The following is a 17,459-nucleotide window of genomic DNA, read 5'->3' as shown; positions in this document are numbered from 1 at the left end:
TTGAACAGCAGTGGAAAAAAAAAACCAAAACAAACCCCAAGCTATGTTTTATTTAAATTATTTGAATGATGCTCTTTTTATCCTGTTCTTCAGTATTTTATATTCTTTCTTGCTGCAGATTTCTTTTCTGGTACAGTCATGATCTAGAGGACAGATTTTTAGCTCTACATAGTACTATTACACTAGCTGTATTTTGACGGGGATTTAGGGAGACAGTTGAGGCTATGGTTCAATTAGACTTTGATACTTTTTAACGTTTCTATCAGTGGTACCTTACCTTCTAACAGGTAAAGCATGTTAAGAGTGCTTCCTTATTTTCTTTTTCGACTTTGATATATATGTTCTCATTCATTATTTGTATTTTTGTCATCCCGAAATTGATAATGACTTGAAGATTTATTTGAAGAGATAAATTCTCTTATCAGATTCTTTTGAATTTAAAGTTATTTAGGCTAGGAGTGGAATTATAATCAATGAAGAGTAATATGCTGTGAGGTCAAAAAAAGAAAAAAGGCAGTGGAAACAGCATGCAAAGACTGAGCCACAGACTAACCTGCAGTAAAGATGATGACCCATTCAGGAAGTCTTATGAGTCAGACTTGCCATGTTGTGTTGCTAGCATTAGAGAACATCTGCTCCAGTGTCTTTGCTTTTATTAAAGATTTTTAAAAATTTTAAGTAACGTCTATACCTAGAGTGGGGCCCAAACTCACAACCGCGAGATCACAAGTCGCACGCTGTCTGACTGAGCCTGCCAGGTGCCCCTCCTATGTTTTTGCTTTTAAAGAAGGAAATCCAGCTAAGATGGGTTTTACTCTTGATACATCTCTCATTGTCTTCCACGTTCAGTGTTTTTCTTTGAAAAATTAATTCACGTTGCTTTATCAACGTTTCATTTGTGCGTTGTTAATTTTATAATGTTAGTGTCACAGGTAAACCCTCTGTAGCTGCTTACTGTTTTTGTTGTTGGTGGACAGGGCTAACTTCAGTACTGGAGGGGGAGTGCCGTGACACGTGAAGTTTTTCCCTCTGCAGGTACTCCAGTTGAAGAGCATCAGTGCTGCCGCTGACCCAGTTAGCGTTCCCTGTAGCATTCATGGTGTGCCTGCCGCCACTTCCTGTCGCAGCTTTCCTTACCAGGTGGCTCATGTCCGCTCTTAAGTATTAACGTTTCTTTTAGTACCTTTTTTCTTGTCTGAGGCAGATAGAATGGTTTAGGAGAGAACGGGGCACATGGTGTGATCATTGCCCCCCTTTACGTCTTTATTGCTTATTTATTGAATCTGTATCAGATTTTATTCCTGCTCTGTGCACATGCTCCTCTAACCCATTTATCTTAATCCAGTGCTTTACCGCTTACTCAAGGGAGGTAAAAACTTCGTGTCTCTCTTGTTCCTCTCTCTTTCTCTCCTCCTTATATTTTCATTATATGCCAAGGGAAAACCTTAGATAGAGTTTTGATGTAGAGATATTTACTTCTCTCAAGGAAAAATTAAACCACAAATCTGGAAATTAAAAAGAGATCATGAAGAACTGTCACTGTGTGTTCTTACCTGTAAGTACCTTTGAAGGTATATGGATATCCTCTTCAGAATCTTCTAAAATATGCCTCCTTATTCTTATGTCTTTTAATCTCAAGAACACAGATATCTGTTACAGTAGTTCGTTCTCTTTTCATGGTTTTATCGGCTGCTAGCTATGTCTCACCACACTGTTTCAGTTTGAGAATGTTTTGAATTCCAGTCAGCTACCTGTAAGTCGAGAATAGCCTGAATAGTCCTGGCTAATTTGTTTTTTGTCTGAGACCTTTTAATTTGTTGCCATATGGGATATCTGTAGCTATTTGTCTTTCAGCAGAGAACAAAATTAGTGTTGCTGAACGTACATCTTTGTTCTTGGTATTGAGGGATCACAATTATTCCCTTTGTCTGTTGCTTGCTTTGTATTGCTTTTCATGCTCCCATTAAACATATGAATATGTAAGGTGTGATTATTCCCAGATTTTACAGGTGATAGGCTTTTTAAAGGTGACAGAAGTTTACTTTTTAGTGAAATTGAGATTCAGCTCTCGAGTTTGATTACAACAAAGCCCCTTGTCTTTTCATTATTTCATAGTAAATCAGTTAAGGATTCAAACCTTTGGGTTTTATTTTGATAGGCAGCTTGGAGCCACTATATTTGTTGGAGTGGGAATACCCAAGTGAAAAATGACATGTCAAAAAGAAGCAAAAATGTTCTACAAAGTTTTTAATATCCTCCTAACCCTCCTTGCATCATCTCTGTATTTTAAGGAAGATTGTAGAGTTGATCAAAAGTACAGCTAGAGGGATGGTGAAGAAAAGGAGACCTGGAGTTGGAAAAGGAACTGGAAGAATGGTGGGTAGTAGCAGTAAAAAAGAAAGAGGAAGGAGTTTATGATCAAAGAGTCTCGTACAATTTTTTTTGAAGTTTATTTAAGAAAAAAATTTATTTATTTATGTAAGTAAGTAATCTCTATACCCAACGTGGGTTTGAACTCACAACCCCAAGATCAAGAGTTGCGTGCTCCTCTGCCTGAGCCAGCCAGATGTCCCGCATACAGGTTTTTCTTATAATGGTTTAGAGCTTGCAGTGTAGAAAGTGGAGACAGAAAAGAGAACAAGAGTAGAGTGCAGTGTGTAAACCTGTAATAAAAATAGGAGAAGTGCATCAGGATAGAGAAGGGAAAACTTTCTCTAATTGGGAGAGTTTGAATGGTTTCATCAGAGGTGACAGTTGAACTTAATCTTGAAGGATGAGTAGGAGTATTCTAGATAGAAAAGAGATAAAAGGGAGATTTAAAAAGGAATGACTTAAAAACAAAACAGGGAAGAATTCAGTGATCATCCTTGGTCAGAATCTCTTTTAGCATAGGTCATTTGGGAGGCTGCTGGTGGTGGTAGTGGCCCTGTTGAGGAAGAAATATGACTGATGGTATGTTGAGAGTGAAGCCCAGGTGTGGAGGGATTCAGTGCATTAAATTGTAGGATCCAGTGTTACCTTTAAAATAACTAAGGCATTACCCATCTAGTTAGCATGCTGTCAGGAGAGAGTAATTTGATTTAGATGGAAGTGGCTGGCTTAACTCCCTCTGCACAGTGTCGATTTGTGAACTTCAACTTGGTTGCTTCTGTAGAGGTTGAGAAGTCTCGTGGCAACTAACCAGTTGCAGCTAACACCTGCTTTGGCTAACTGGTAAGCCCAGTTCTGTTAGCAGAGTCTCTGGGGAGTTTGTGTTTGAATTCACCTTCATCAGGTTAAACTGGAACATAAATGTGAAGGGGCTTTGGGGTCAGCCTGTTGATTGAGAATGAAAAGGCAAGACATACAGAGGGAGAAGAGAGAGTGAAACCTGTGGATAAAATAGTTGTTAATTTACATTTGGATGCTTTTCAGCTTAATTCATATTTTAAAAATAGGATGTTTTACTCTATTGTTCTCTGCTAGCCCCTTTTCAAGTTCGCTGGCATCATAAACTAGAGAAGACAGAGGAGGAGAGTGCCCAGGACCTAAGGGTATACCATTTCCGGCATCTGTCTGCACCAAGGTAGTTTATTGGAGACACTGCTCGTCTGCTTTTACTCTTTAAAAAACAACTGTAGGCTGGTAGGAAACCTATCAGCCGTCTTCCCATGACACTTACCGAATTATGTTGTTACAATTGTTTATGCTTTCCTCTTCTGCTAACCTGAGAGTCGTAGCAGTGTATGGTGTTATTCGTCTCTCTTTCGTGGACCTAAAGTGGTTCTGGGCATGCAAATGTTTGAGCTGAAATGGAATTAAATTGAAAAATGGATTGCATTAGGTGGTTTATACTTGATCCTACTAAAAAAACACAAAACAGGTTATCAGCAACAAAACAAGAGAATATTGCCAGTTAGTTTTTATTTGAAACTTTCTTTCTCTTCTCTGTCCTCGTTTCCTTTTAGCTCTTATCCTCTTTGCCAGGGTTGCGTTAAAACATAAAAGTAGGAGGCAGTCCCTGGAAGAGGCATCTAGTCGATGAGGAAGCTTTCGCAGTGGTTCCATGTTTACCTCGCCCTGGCTGCCCCAGTGGTATCTTAAACACACACAGGTTATACTTCCTTCAGTTCTTTAGTCTTTTCCTCTATGGTGCTGGTTCTCTTGGAGCTGTACCGTAGATTGAAGTAAAACCTTCAATTTGATATTTTAGAAAATAAAATTTTGTAGGATTAGGGCTTTAGATTAACTAGTGGTGACTATATACTAAATTGTCTTGAGTAAGAGTGTCAGTTTGGAACTTGAATTTTGGGTAGTGCTTTTATATATGAATGTCTCATTTTTCCGATTAGTAATTTTTATTCTTAATTGGATTGAGCAGTCTCTGCTTTTACATAGAGGTTCAAGTGGTTTTCAGTAAATCACTTCAAATCCACAGTTGTTGTTTGAAAATTTTCCTCAAGTTACTGTGATTCTCAGGAGATACCCAGAAACACTCCCTAATTAGCATTATTTAATCGTACCTTGTATAAGTCAGCCAAACAAGCCTGACAAATAAATTACTGGGGGGATAGTCAAAAGTTTTTGGCCCCAGCATTTAATCTTAGAAAACCCAAGAATAAAAAGACTTGACATACTTTTTTAGGATAGATTTCTGATTTTAAGTTTTCTTCTTGCTGTGTTAGCCATTGACTGTTATTCATCTCAAGTGGAAGTAAGGGTCATGGTTAATATTAGACCACCTCAGAGGGCAATTTATCTGGTGACTTGTAGAGTAGTGGTTAGTTTTTAGGGGCTTGAGGGGAATAGCAGCATAAGTGCCTGCTGAGTTTGGCTCCTTGCTTCTGCCCCTGATACTCTGCATACCCCTAAACCCTGAGTGTACAACTTCTCAGTGTTCTTAATGATGAGTTGAGAAATTTTCTGGTTAACTGGTTGGAGGTGGTGTGATTTAATAGTATAAATGGTTTATTTTTGGTGAGGTATAAAATGCCCAAGGAACATTTGATAGATACTTTGTTGGTTATAAAGTTCCGAGTAAGTTCTGCCATCCGGCATCTGTGCGTGATCCAGTGGAAAGTTACTTAGCTACTTCCTGATCTGTAAAATGGAAATAGTAGTACATACTTTGGAGAGTCCTTGTGAGAAATTACACAGAATATGTGATATGCCCAGCACTGTACAGCTACAAAATTTATCCCCTTTCCTTTCCCTTATTAATTTAGGAAAAGTAAAATATTTTAGTTGGTCTCTGTGCCATCTGAGATTTACAGGGTAACCTATCCCTCCCCATTTTGGATTTTGGCCTTGCATGGCCCTCCATCCCCCCAACTATGGGCATTAGCATTGTTGATTGGTATCTTTTTCTTTTGGACAGGAGTACTTCCTGTATCCTTGTCCATCTGGCTAGTTAGTCGTATACAATCAGTATTTTTTTTCTCCCATCTTAACTGCAGATAACCCAAACGAAAGCTAGTTGATGCTGTTCAGTCATATACCAGCATTTTCTTTCGAGCTGGCAAGTATAAATTCTTTCTGCTTTTTAGCCTGAATTAGTTGAAGAATGTTCATTTTTTAGCAGTTTCTCTTGTATTCTGAGCATGTTTAAGCTTTAACATGTACCATAGCTTGTTGTGTACAGAAAGGCCTGTAGTATTTATATAAGGAATTCTAACCAATTCCTGTAAGATTTTTGTTCATTTTAAATCTGATTTTTCCAAATAATATAGCAGTAGGTAACATTAGATTTTGATAGCATTGAACATTATTCTAAATTGCTACTGTCTATATTTGAAGCAAATTGCATAGAATATCTTGCTTAAATGTAATCTTAGCTTAAAGTGTGCATTGTCATATCAATATATTGAAGTAGATAGCACAGAACTCTTTAGTAGAAACATTTTAGAAAAGGAAAAAAATTGTAAAATGGCTCAAGATCTAGATGGCTGAGTTCGCACTGAAAGACTGAATGCATTTTGGGCGCTTGGATTCTGATTTGATGAAAAGTTCTCCACTCTAGGACTTTTCTTTCTCTTTTCTTTCTTTCTCTCTCTCTTTTTAAAAATTATTTATTTATTTGAGAGGGAGCAAGCAAGCACGAGCCTGGGGGTAAGGGTAGAGGGAGAGGGAGAAAGCAGGCTCCCCAGTCAGGGAGCCTGACTGGGGCTTGATCCCAGGACCCTGAGATCATGACCTGAGAAGCAAAGGCAGATTCTTTTTTTTTTTTTTTAAGATTTTATTTATTTATTTGACAGAGATAGAGACAGTCAGCGAGAGAGGGAACACAAGCAGGGGGAGTGGGAGAGGAAGAAGCAGGCTCATAGCGGAGGAGCCTGATGTGGGGCTCGATCCTATAATGCCGGGATCACGCCCTGAGCCGAAGGCAGATGCTTAACCACTGTGCCACCCAGGCGCCCCCAAAGGCAGATTCTTAATCGACTGAGCCGCCCTGATGCTCCTCTGGTCCTTTTTCATACTGTGGTGTCAGGGGCTAGAACAAACTGTGATTGGGTCGTATTCTCCCTGGAAGTGTAGTTGAGGTGTATCTCTAGTTTCATCATCACTTGGGGAACGTCTCTTCATTAGCAACTTCAAAATATATCTGTGCAGGTCATTATTGGATTTATGAGGTGATTTCAAGAGTACAGATTACACGAGGGGCAGATATGTATTGTGGTCTTAATTCTCTACGGTGTAAGGGATCTTTAATTGTAGGGAGTCAGAATTTAGAAGGGGCTTAATATTCATCGACTGTTCTTAATCAAAGACACTGAGAGACTCTCGCGCTATATTATTTCCCCTTTGTTTTTTGTTTTTTTTTTAAAGATTTTATTTATTTATGTAACAGAGAGCCAGCCAGTGAGAGAGGGAACACAGCAGGGGAGTGGGAGAGGAAGAAGCAGGCTCCCAGCGGAGGAGCCCGATGTGGGACTTGATCCCAGAACGCCAGGATCACGCCCTTAGCCGAAGGCAGACGCTTAACCGCTGTGCCACCCAGGCGCCCCATTATTTCCCCTTTGAATATGGATTTTACCAACTCCATATATCCTCTAAACTAGATAGGTTGTAATTTAAGATGTAAAAATGTAAGCTGTACAGTTACTGATTTATGTTTCTTTTAGCATTTTTGAGGAAAAATGATCTATTCATGGGTCTGGTATGTAATCCGTTCTCCCCTCCCACCCTAATTATTGACTACCGACTGAAAATGGTCTCGCTTTAGGGTGTGTGTGCTAGGCATTTACCTTTCATACCTTAACAAGAGTAATTTACCAAACTAGATAATATATCCTCTCAGGTAGATCTAGTTTGAGTCCATCTCTGCCAGTGAGAAGCAGGCAGCACACCTGGCAAATAAAACAAATGCTATTTACAATTTTTATTTTTATAATGAAGATTAATACCAAATAAAACTCTAAAGTATGTCATAGTCACTTGTGCTCAGGAATAATTGTGTTAGTTTATTGTATGTACTGACACTTATTTTTTGGACAGAAATACTTAAAATTTTCATTTCTCGTGTTGAACATTTTCTTTTTCCTAGTGAAACTTAGGAAGATGCATTTGCTGTATTTTGATTTTTTTCGTTGTGTGGTATTTTATCATTCACTCTTGGAAATCATGTGGTCTTTCAGGTGTTGTGCAATGAATATGGAGTGTTTCCAGGGTTCATATCTAAGTAACAACTAGATAAGAAATTGGCAAACCTGTTCTTTAAAAAAAAAAAAAAAAAAAGAACGATACCTTCATGGTTTTACATTAGAATTTTGCGTTAGTACATTTGTGGATAATTACCTTTGTTACTAGAGATCAGTGGATTCTGTAGAAGTAAATTTAGTAGCACATAGACTGCACAGTCATATGCACATTATAGCTTGTTGTTATGCCAGATCAAGAGAAAGAGTCACATCTGTATATATGGATGCATTTGACATACTTATTTTTCTCCACATGCACGTAAAAATTGACTTAACATGAATGACTTGTATGCATTTCTTGTTTAGACTGGTAATTGTGATTATTGATTTCTTCCATACTAAGAGAGTGTCATGGTTTTTCATTCTCTACTGATGTAATTTATGCCTTTAAAACTTATTTTGGTGAAATCCTAGTATCAAGTGTAGAAGTGAAAAATTTAAAAAGTTTGAACTATTATATAGATTAGAATGAAGGGAATTCTAAAGTATGACTTAATAAGTTGAATGTTCCATTTATTCAATATTTATTCAAGACATTTATTGACCACTTATTAAATGCTAGGCACCTTCAGCTGTACTGGAGATTTAGCTTAAAGTTTAATAGCAAAGTAAGGTGAAATAATACTGAGACTATAGTTATAAATTCTATCTTTCAAATTAAAGAAATGCTGTTTGTTCACTAAATAGTTTGCCATTCAATTTTGGGGATTCAGCTTATGGTTAATATCAAAGTAAGGAAATAATATCTAGGATGTGGAATAGATTATATCTTTAAAGTAAAGAAATGTTATTACTCACTGGATGGTTTGCCACTCAATTTAAAAATAACTTTGTGAATGAAACAATACAAAACCAAGTGTGTATTGAGACATAGCTGAAATTAAATTTTCTGTACTTAAGGACTCACTGTTTTTAAATAGGAAAATTGGAAATCAAAACTGAACATACTTTAGAACTTTTTTATTTGGAAATAATTTTAAACTTTAAGTTGCAAGAAAAAGAATAGTACAAAGAATTTAAAAATTTTTCTCTTACCAAGATTCACTCAGTGTGTTTTGCTGCCCTCCTTTCTCTTCTCTCCTTCCTCTCCCTCACTTCTCTTTCTGTTCCTTTTCTCACTCAGTCACTTAAAATGTATATAAATCCCATCCCTCCACCACTGGAGGATCATTTGCATATATAATGGCCCATTAACTGTAAATATTAAGAATAGGGATAGCCTCTTAAATAAACACGTACAGATCTCAACTTAAATAAATTTCACATTGATAAAATATTCCTATCTTCCATATTCTAGTTTTGTCAGTTGATCCATTAATGTCCTTTATAGCATTTCCCCTATCTAGGACAGAATCCAGTATGGGATCAAATATCACATTTATCACTTCTTTTTAGATTTATTTAATCTGGAATATTTACAGATTTTTGTCTTTTTTTTTTTTTTTTTTTAAAGATTTTATTTATTCATTCGACAGAGAGAGAGACAGCCAGCGAGAGAAGGAACACAAGCAGGGGGAGTGGGAGAGGAAGAAGCAGGCTCACAGCAGAAGAGCCTAATGTGGGGCTCGATCCCACAACGCTGGGATCACGCCCTGAGCCGAAGACAGACGCCCAACCGCTGTGCCACCCAGGCGCCCCAGATTTTTGTCTTTTATGACATTGTCATTTTTGAAGAATGCAGTATTTCTGGCATTGTGGGATCTGGGAATGCTTCAAAATCATAATATTGAGCCATTATTATTTTTTAAAGATTTATTTTTGAGAGAGAGAGAGAGGGAGAGAACGTGTGTGTGGGCCCAGGGGCAGAGGGAGAGGGAGAGAATCTCAAGCGGATTCCCTGCTGACTGTGGAGCCCTAGTGGGGCTCCCATTTCAAAACCCCTGAGATCATGACCTGAGCTGAAATCAGTAGTCTGCCGCTCAACCCACTGACCCACCCAGGCACCCCATATCAAGCCACTATTAATCAAAGATACATTAAGTTCTTTTCTCTCCTTTATTTTAACTTCTGAGGAAAAAAACAACAAAAACAACACACTCTTGGAAACATCTCAGCTTTTCAGCTTTTACATTTTACTACCAAAATTACAGGTAGAATGAATTTTGTTGGTATTTAATTCATACCACAGCATATGTAAAGATGATGTCATAATCTAGAACTCTTGGTTAATGATCATATGGTTTTGATTTTTTAAAAGCCACATATTTTAAGTTTCATTGGCATCTTGTGTGAAAGTTTGAATTTTTATGTCTCCTTTCCTGGTGTTATTTTGCCACCTAGTGGAAATTTATGTCCTTTACTACATGTCTAAAAATATAGATGGACTGCAAGATGCATTTTAACATATTAAAAGAAAAAAGTAGTTTGGAAAGTTTGAACTTCTTGATGGACTTGGAGTTCTGTAGAACAATGATTGTCTTCCTAAATAAGAGTTTAGGACAAATAAAGTTCTTAGTAAGTGAAGGCTTAGTAGTAGAGGTCTTAAAATTATGAGCTACTGAATGTTAAAACCTGTTTTTTGTTTCAACAAGAAGCACCCTACATTTATTTTCTTTATCATTGAAATCTTTTTTTTTTTTTTTTAAAGATTTTATTTATTTATGTGACAGAGAGACAGCCAGTGAGAGAGGGAACACAGCAGGGGAGTGGGAGAGGAAGAAGCAGGCTCCCAGCAGAGGAGCCCGATGTGGTACTCGATCCCGGCACACCGGGATCACGCCCTGAACCGAAGGCAGACGCTTAATGACTGCGCTACCCAGGCGCCCCATATTTTCTTTATCATTGAAATCTTAACCAAAACATGTTACATTTCCATCAGTTAATATTAATTGTTGCTATGTGGATCATGTCAAAATCCCTCTTCCCCCCTGAACTTTTTATTGTATGTGTTCTCTCCAGGCCTAACATAGTGGAGTTTATGCATTATTTACACATTCCAGATTTATTTTGAAGTCACGGAAGAACAACACAGTGGGTAATAAATACTGATGAAATGGTTTAAAGAAAAACCGTGTGTTACCTTGAAAACAGCCTGAAAAAAATTTAGACTTTTATCATTTGAAGACTCCTTACCAGATGACAAGATAATCTCTAATTTGTGCTTTCTTGGGTAAAAAATAAAATTTAAGATTTTTTTTTTAAAGATTTTATTTTTAAATAATCTCTGCACCCAGTGTTGGGGCTCAAACTCACAACCCCGAGATCAAGAGTCACCTTCTCTACTGACTGAGCCAGCCAGGTGCCTCAGGATTTCATCACTTGAAGAGTTGGTGGTCTCTTTTTCTTGTTATTAAATATGAAGAAGATGCCTTCCTTATCCTTTGTAGTATTTAACATACACATTTTTAGTAGGACTCGAGAAACATTTTAGTCTTGGAGTTGGATGTTCTGCATAATTAAACTGGAATATGAACTCTTGACGTTGTCTTCAGAATACAAATTTGTAATAAAGAATATTAAGAATTATCTAACTAACCATGGGGGTCCCTGGGTGGCTCAGTTGGTTAAGGGTTTGACTTTGGTGCAGGTCATGATCTCAGGGTCCGGGGACCGAGCCCTGCGGTCTCCGTGCTCAGTGAGGTGTTTGCTTGTCCCTCTCCCTCTCCCTGTGCTGCTCTCCCTGCTCCTGCTGTCTGTCTCTTTCAAATAAATAAATAAAATCTTAAAAAAAAATTAACCACGTAGGGAGTGTAATCTGAATTACAAGATTAAGCCATTCAAGCATACAACAGCTTTACAGAGTCATGGGTATTTTATAATATTTTCATCTTATCATTATTCTTTCTTAGTTGCTGATGTATAGTCACGATGAGCGGATTAGGAGAAAACTCCTTGGATCCACTGGCCCCTGATTCACGAAAACGCAAATTGCCATGTGATACTCCGGGACAAGGGTAAGCAGTATATTTCCTGATGCTTCACGACAGGCTCCTCCCCCTACTGTTACATTTTTGCTTAAAGATAGCATTTCCGCTTTCTGTTATTTATATTCTCTGGTTAGATTTTTTTTGGTCTTTGCTTAAATAATATGATTTCACTTTGTAGTAAGTAGTGTGGCATAGTGATCAGACGGACATCCTTATGATGCAATAGAAATTTTGTTGCTGATTCAGACAGAAGCAAGAATCTTATACTAACACCTTTGATACAGTATGAAGCATTTCTCAGTGGTGGAGGTAGGTAAGAGTTAGGAATAGATAATTAAGATTATCACAAGTAAGATTCTTTGAATTCCTGTAGGAAAATGTTGTAAGTTGGTATTTAGGCATTTGTGTAGGGTTTCATCATTCTTTTCCTGGATGAAGTTCAAAGTTTAAAAAATAGAAATATTTCATTTTATGCAGTGTGACTCTAGCTTTTTTTAGTGTTTGCCAAGGTCAGTATAACTTGAGTTTTAATGTGATTGTTGCAAAGCAAAAAATGACCCGTAAGCCATAAAACCTTGTCATTAATAAGTAGCTAACACTGTCTTCCTTATTACTTGTTTGTTGTTTTACTGTCTGTATGAGGTAAAGACTACGTATCCTCATTTTCCAGATGAAGAAACTAAGTCTGCCCAAGGCCACCAGGCTTACAAAAAGGTGGACTTGAATTTAGGTTTGCCTGAATTTCGACTATATTATACTACTTCTCCTAGACAAGGTTTTGATGGTTTCTGTTGGCTAAATTTAATTTGTTTAGATATGAAGGTACTGGTGTTGTGTAGAGACTGGTTCTGCTCATTGCTCTTTTGTGATAGGTGTGTTCATGACCTCCCCCCTTCTCTCTCAGTCTTACCTGCAGTGGTGAAAAGTGGAGACGGGAGCAGGAGAGTAAATATATTGAAGAATTGGCTGAACTGATATCTGCTAATCTTAGTGATATTGACAATTTCAATGTCAAACCAGATAAATGTGCAATTTTAAAGGAAACAGTAAGACAGATACGTCAAATAAAAGAGCAAGGTAATACAAAGTAAGAAAAACACTCAAGTCTTTTCAGAAGGAACTTGTTAATTGTGTTTTACATTTGTCTTTTTGCTTCCTTGTTGCTCATGTATGGACTACTGCTAATCGAGCCTAGCCTGTGTCAGACTGGACAAATGAGTTGACCAACTTTACTCTTTGAGAAATGGTTAATAGAGAAGTAGATAGAGGCCTGTTTTCTCACCCTGTCACGTGTCGGCTTCCTTTCAGGAAGCCATGGATAATACATGCAGTAGTGAAGGAAAATTGAGGGTATTTCCTGCCCTCCTGGGTAAATCCTAAGTTTTAACATTTAAAAATTGTCGCATTGTTTTCTTAGCAGGAAATGTTATATATGTGCGTATGTATGCCCGTGTGTGTGTCTTTGTTCTGGGCGCTGCGTGAAGGTGAATTTGATCTGTGACTGAAACATATGCTATTTGTAGTACTGCCTTGTGTCTTTTCAGGAAAAGCTATTTCCAATGATGATGATGTTCAGAAAGCTGATGTATCCTCTACAGGACAGGGGGTTATTGATAAAGACTCCTTAGGGCCACTTTTACTTCAGGCAAGTATATTATACTTTTGAGGAATTTTTAAGACTTAAGAATACACTTTTGTAATGTGCTTAAAAATTTTGTAAGTAGTTCCCTTAAATAGGTTTGATTCCCCTGTAGCACCTGCGGCATGTTTCTCTTACTTTAAAGCAGGAGTTGGGAGCAGGGAGGCTCTTCATGAAGTGCACCTGTTAACTTTTGTTGTTTCAACTAGTTTACTCCAACTGCATTTTAGTTGATCAACTTAGTTCTTTGTAAATTTTCATTAAGGAGTAGTGTAGTGCCTGTAGCTTGGTATTAAGAAGAAAAATGGGAAGTGCTGAGGATGATTTTCTTATTTTTTAAAGCTCCTTTCAAGATGTAATTCTTCAAAAAGTAGATTAGACAGTGATTCAGATTTTACATTGACTATAGTTATCTTTTTTCCCCAATTCTTTTTAATTTTTATTTTTTATATAGTATTTGCGCTAATGTTAATAGAAATGGTAAATGGTAGCCGATAATTGTTTGTGGTGGTTGTTAAATCAACAGTAGTTTTAAAAATTTCTATTTAGTACTAAGTCTGGCGCCTTAGTTGGCTAAGGCGCCATAACAAAATACCACAGATTGGGTGGCTTAACCAACAGAACTTTCTTTCTTTTTAAGAACGAGAGAGCCGGGGAGGGGCAGAGGGCAAGGGAGAGAGAGAATCTTAAGCAGGTGTGGATCTTGATGCGGGGCTCAGTCTTACTGTCCTGAGATAATGAGCTGAGCTGAAATCAAGAGTTGGGCACTTCACTGACTGAGCCACCCAGGCGCCCCCAGAAATTTATTTCTTACAGTTCTGGAGGCTGGAAGTCCAGGATCAGGTGTTGGCAGGCTTGGTTTCTCCTGAACCTCTTTCCTTGGCTTGTAGGCGGTTGCCTTTTCCTTATGTCTTCACATGATCTTTTCTCTCTGTGTGGACGTCCCTGGTGTCTCTTTTCTTATACATGAAAATCAGTCCTATTGGATTAGAGCCTTATTCTTATGAGGGTTAGGGCTTCAGCATGTGAATTTTGGTGGGGCTACAGTTCAGTCCATAATAGTCAGTGTTAACATATCCCACTTTAGGCGTTGGATGGGTTCCTGTTTGTGGTGAATCGTGATGGAAACATTGTATTTGTGTCAGAAAATGTCACACAGTATCTGCAGTATAAGCAAGAGGACCTGGTTAACACAAGTGTCTACAATATCTTGCATGAGGAAGACAGAAAGGATTTTCTTAAAAACTTACCGAAATCTACAGGTAGGCTTTTAATGTGTATTTTCTAAATAAGTTAAAAGAACTGTTTTCTTGACCATTTCTTTTTAGATTATTTATTTATTTGACAGGGAGACAGCCAGCGAGAGAGGGAACACAGCAGGGGGAGTGGGAGAGGAAGAAGCAGGCTCATAGCGGAGGAGCCTGATGTGGGGCTCGATCCCAGGACTCTGGGATCAGGCCCTGAGCCGAAGGCAGACGCCTAACAACTGCGCCACCCAGGCGCCCCTCTTGACCATTTCTTAGAAAATTGACTGTACCTCTTGGGAAGCAGAGTGGCCAGACTTGTGCAGAAAGGCAGGTGGTTAATAGCAAAAGTTTCAGATACGACCTCAGTGAATTTAGAATTTGGTATACGTATCATGGGGCCAAAATATATAGCGAGTTTCAAAATGGTGAGATTTCTGTTGAAATGGAAGTTATTCCAATATTATATATATTGCCGCTGTGAAATGTCTGTGTAGAAATTAGTGTGAAAAACATAGTAGGGGCGCCTGGGTAGCGCAGTCGTTAAGCGTCTGCCTTCGGCTCAGGGCGTGATCCCGGCGTTCTGGGATCGAGCCCCACATCAGGCTCCTTCGCTGGGAGCCTGCTTCTTCCTCTCCCACTCCCCCTGCTTGTGTTCCCTCTCTCGCTGGCTGTCTCTCTGTCAAATAAATAAATAAAATCTTAAAAAACAAAACAAAACAAAACATAGTAATGAGAAAATACAGCTTAAATTCTTGATGATAGTCATAGACAGAGTTGCCAGTTTTTTAAAAACTTTTTCCTTTTGTTTTCCAAAGTTAATGGAGTTGCCTGGACAAATGAGACCCAGAGACAAAAAAGCCATACATTTAATTGCCGTATGTTGATGAAAACACCGCATGATATTCTGGAAGACCTAAACACTGGTCCTGAAATGCGCCAGAGATACGAAACAATGCAGTGCTTTGCCCTGTCTCAGCCACGAGCCATGATGGAGGAAGGGGAAGGTAAGGTTGACCACATGTTTGAGATTTCTGTCAAACAGTGGCCAAATTGGTAGTTCTGTGATTTCCATTGTTGTATTCATTTACTGAATTCTACATCCTTACTTGCCTATTGAATAGACTTGTCCAGAAGTTAAGTATAATTCTTACCTGGTTAAATTTTTATTGTAGATTTGCAGTCCTGTATGATCTGTGTAGCACGCCGCATTACTACAGGAGAAAGAGCATTTCCCTCAAACCCTGAGAGCTTTATTACTAGGCATGATCTTTCAGGTAAACACTTGGTGTATGTGTGTGTATACATTTTGTTCACTGGAGAGTTTTTATAAAAGTTAACTATTTCTGCAGCCTACGCTATCATGTAAGTGCCTGCACCCACTGTAATGAATGCTTTGCATGGATTATTTCTTACGTTCCTTATGCAACTCTAAGATTCAGTAAGACCCCCGGCATTTGTGTTAGGTATATCTGACACTTAAAATGCCTCAAATAAGTAAAAAATAAATGTAGAGGCACCTGGTTTTCTCTCCAAATAGTATTTCAGATCAGAAGTTAGTATTTCTTTCTCTAACTTCAAACCCATTTTTCATAAATAAGTTTTCAAAAACATTGGTAACTTAATGAGAATTACTGGGAGTAACTCTTAATATCAACATGAGCTTCAATTTTTTAAAAATATTTAAAAAAGATTTTATTTATTTGAGACAGAGAGACAGAGAGAGTACGAGCAGGGGGAGCAGCAGAGGGAGAGGGAGAAGCAGGCTCCCCGCTGGGCAGGGAGCCCAACATGGGGCTTGATCCCAAGACCTTGGGACTGTGACTTGAGCCGAAGGCAGACGCTTAACCAACTGAGCCACCCAGGTGCCCTGAGCTTCAATCTTGGTCTGCCGTTTTTTGACTATGGGAATAAAGAATTAAAGCCAGTACAAGTGATAAAGCACGATGATGATGATGAAGTTAGATGTGGTGGCAGTATTATCTGTATTTACCTTCAGTGTTACTCTTGTGATCCTTTAACCCTGAATAGTGATGCCAAGGTTTGTCTTCTAGGCGCCGTCTCAGAAATGAGGAACACTAGGCCTGATGGACACATAGGTTGGGTTACTTGTCCAAGATCCTGGCTTAATAAGAAAGAATTTGCAGCTGGGTCTGCCTGATGTTGAAGTCTGTGATGTTTGTTTTGTGTCTGCTATGTGGACCTGCAATAAGTAATTTGATAAAATGGAGTAGGTTTAAATAAACATCTAACATACCTATAGCTATTTTGTGTGTGCATATGTATATATATATTATGTACACATACATACATAACAATATTTTACTGTTAAAAAAAAAAAAAAAGATCTTTTTGTAGTTATCAGTCATTTTATGCCAGGCTCAATTTCCTGCCTTGAGGCTGCTTGAGGGTAATTTTCACAGATGAAACAATAGCAAAAAAGTTCTTTGTATTCTTAATTTAGTCTGTTCACACTGAGAAATATTATTTCATGTTGGAAAAATTTTTTCTTAACTTACCTTGAGATAGTCAAACCTGGTGACAGGAATTTTTACCTTCTAGAGTGGTTCTTTCTTTGTATCTGTTACGACTTGGCAGACTAAATTTTCTCCCTAAATAACAATATTCACATTTTGTAATAGAAAATACTAAATAGAACATCTTTTTTTTTAAAGATTTATTTATTTATTTATTTGACAGAGACAGCCAGCGAGAGAGGGAACACAGCAGGGGGAGTGGGAGAGGAAGAAGCAGGCTCCCAGCGGAGGAGCCCGATGTGGGACTCGATCCCGGAACGCCGGGATCACGCCCTGAGCCGAAGGCAGACGCTTTAACGACTGCGCTACCCAGGCGCCCCCTAAATAGAACATCTTTACTCAAGTAGTTTAGTGACTAGAATGTTTTCTTTTATTATAAAAGTTAGAAATTACCAAGCAGGAAAAATCAAATAGTTTCATCTGGGTCACATCTGAGAGCCATCTTACCATAGCTGGTATTTTCCAGTTGCTACCTGTTCTTTCTTAGGAGGTTTGTT

General features: G+C 38.2%; 1 protein-coding gene across 6 annotated transcripts in view; it reads left to right on the top strand.

Moving 5' to 3' along the window:
* NCOA3 (nuclear receptor coactivator 3) overlaps window positions 1-17,459 on the top strand; it is a 132,557-nt gene that overhangs the window by 90,041 nt on the left and 25,057 nt on the right. For 4 of the 6 annotated variants that reach the window (XM_026503682.4, XM_026503684.4, XM_026503683.4 and 1 more), the window contains 6 exons: window positions 11,465-11,569; window positions 12,447-12,619; window positions 13,087-13,187; window positions 14,269-14,443; window positions 15,244-15,432; window positions 15,601-15,702. In XM_026503682.4, coding sequence (XP_026359467.3) covers window positions 11,484-11,569; window positions 12,447-12,619; window positions 13,087-13,187; window positions 14,269-14,443; window positions 15,244-15,432; window positions 15,601-15,702 — 826 coding nt within the window. In that variant the 5' untranslated portion in view covers window positions 11,465-11,483. Of the gene's footprint in view, window positions 1-3,465; window positions 3,566-11,464; window positions 11,570-12,446; window positions 12,620-13,086; window positions 13,188-14,268; window positions 14,444-15,243; window positions 15,433-15,600; window positions 15,703-17,459 lie in introns of those variants that run through there. The other 2 variants (XM_044385881.3, XM_057312482.1) reach the window with 2 other exon arrangements.

The sequence above is a fragment of the Ursus arctos genome, unplaced genomic scaffold, assembly GCF_023065955.2.
Source record: "Ursus arctos isolate Adak ecotype North America unplaced genomic scaffold, UrsArc2.0 scaffold_16, whole genome shotgun sequence".
NCBI classification, from domain to species: Eukaryota; Metazoa; Chordata; class Mammalia; order Carnivora; family Ursidae; genus Ursus; species Ursus arctos.
Note: the sequence above shows the minus strand (reverse complement) of the source record. Positions and strands in the feature narration are given on the sequence as shown.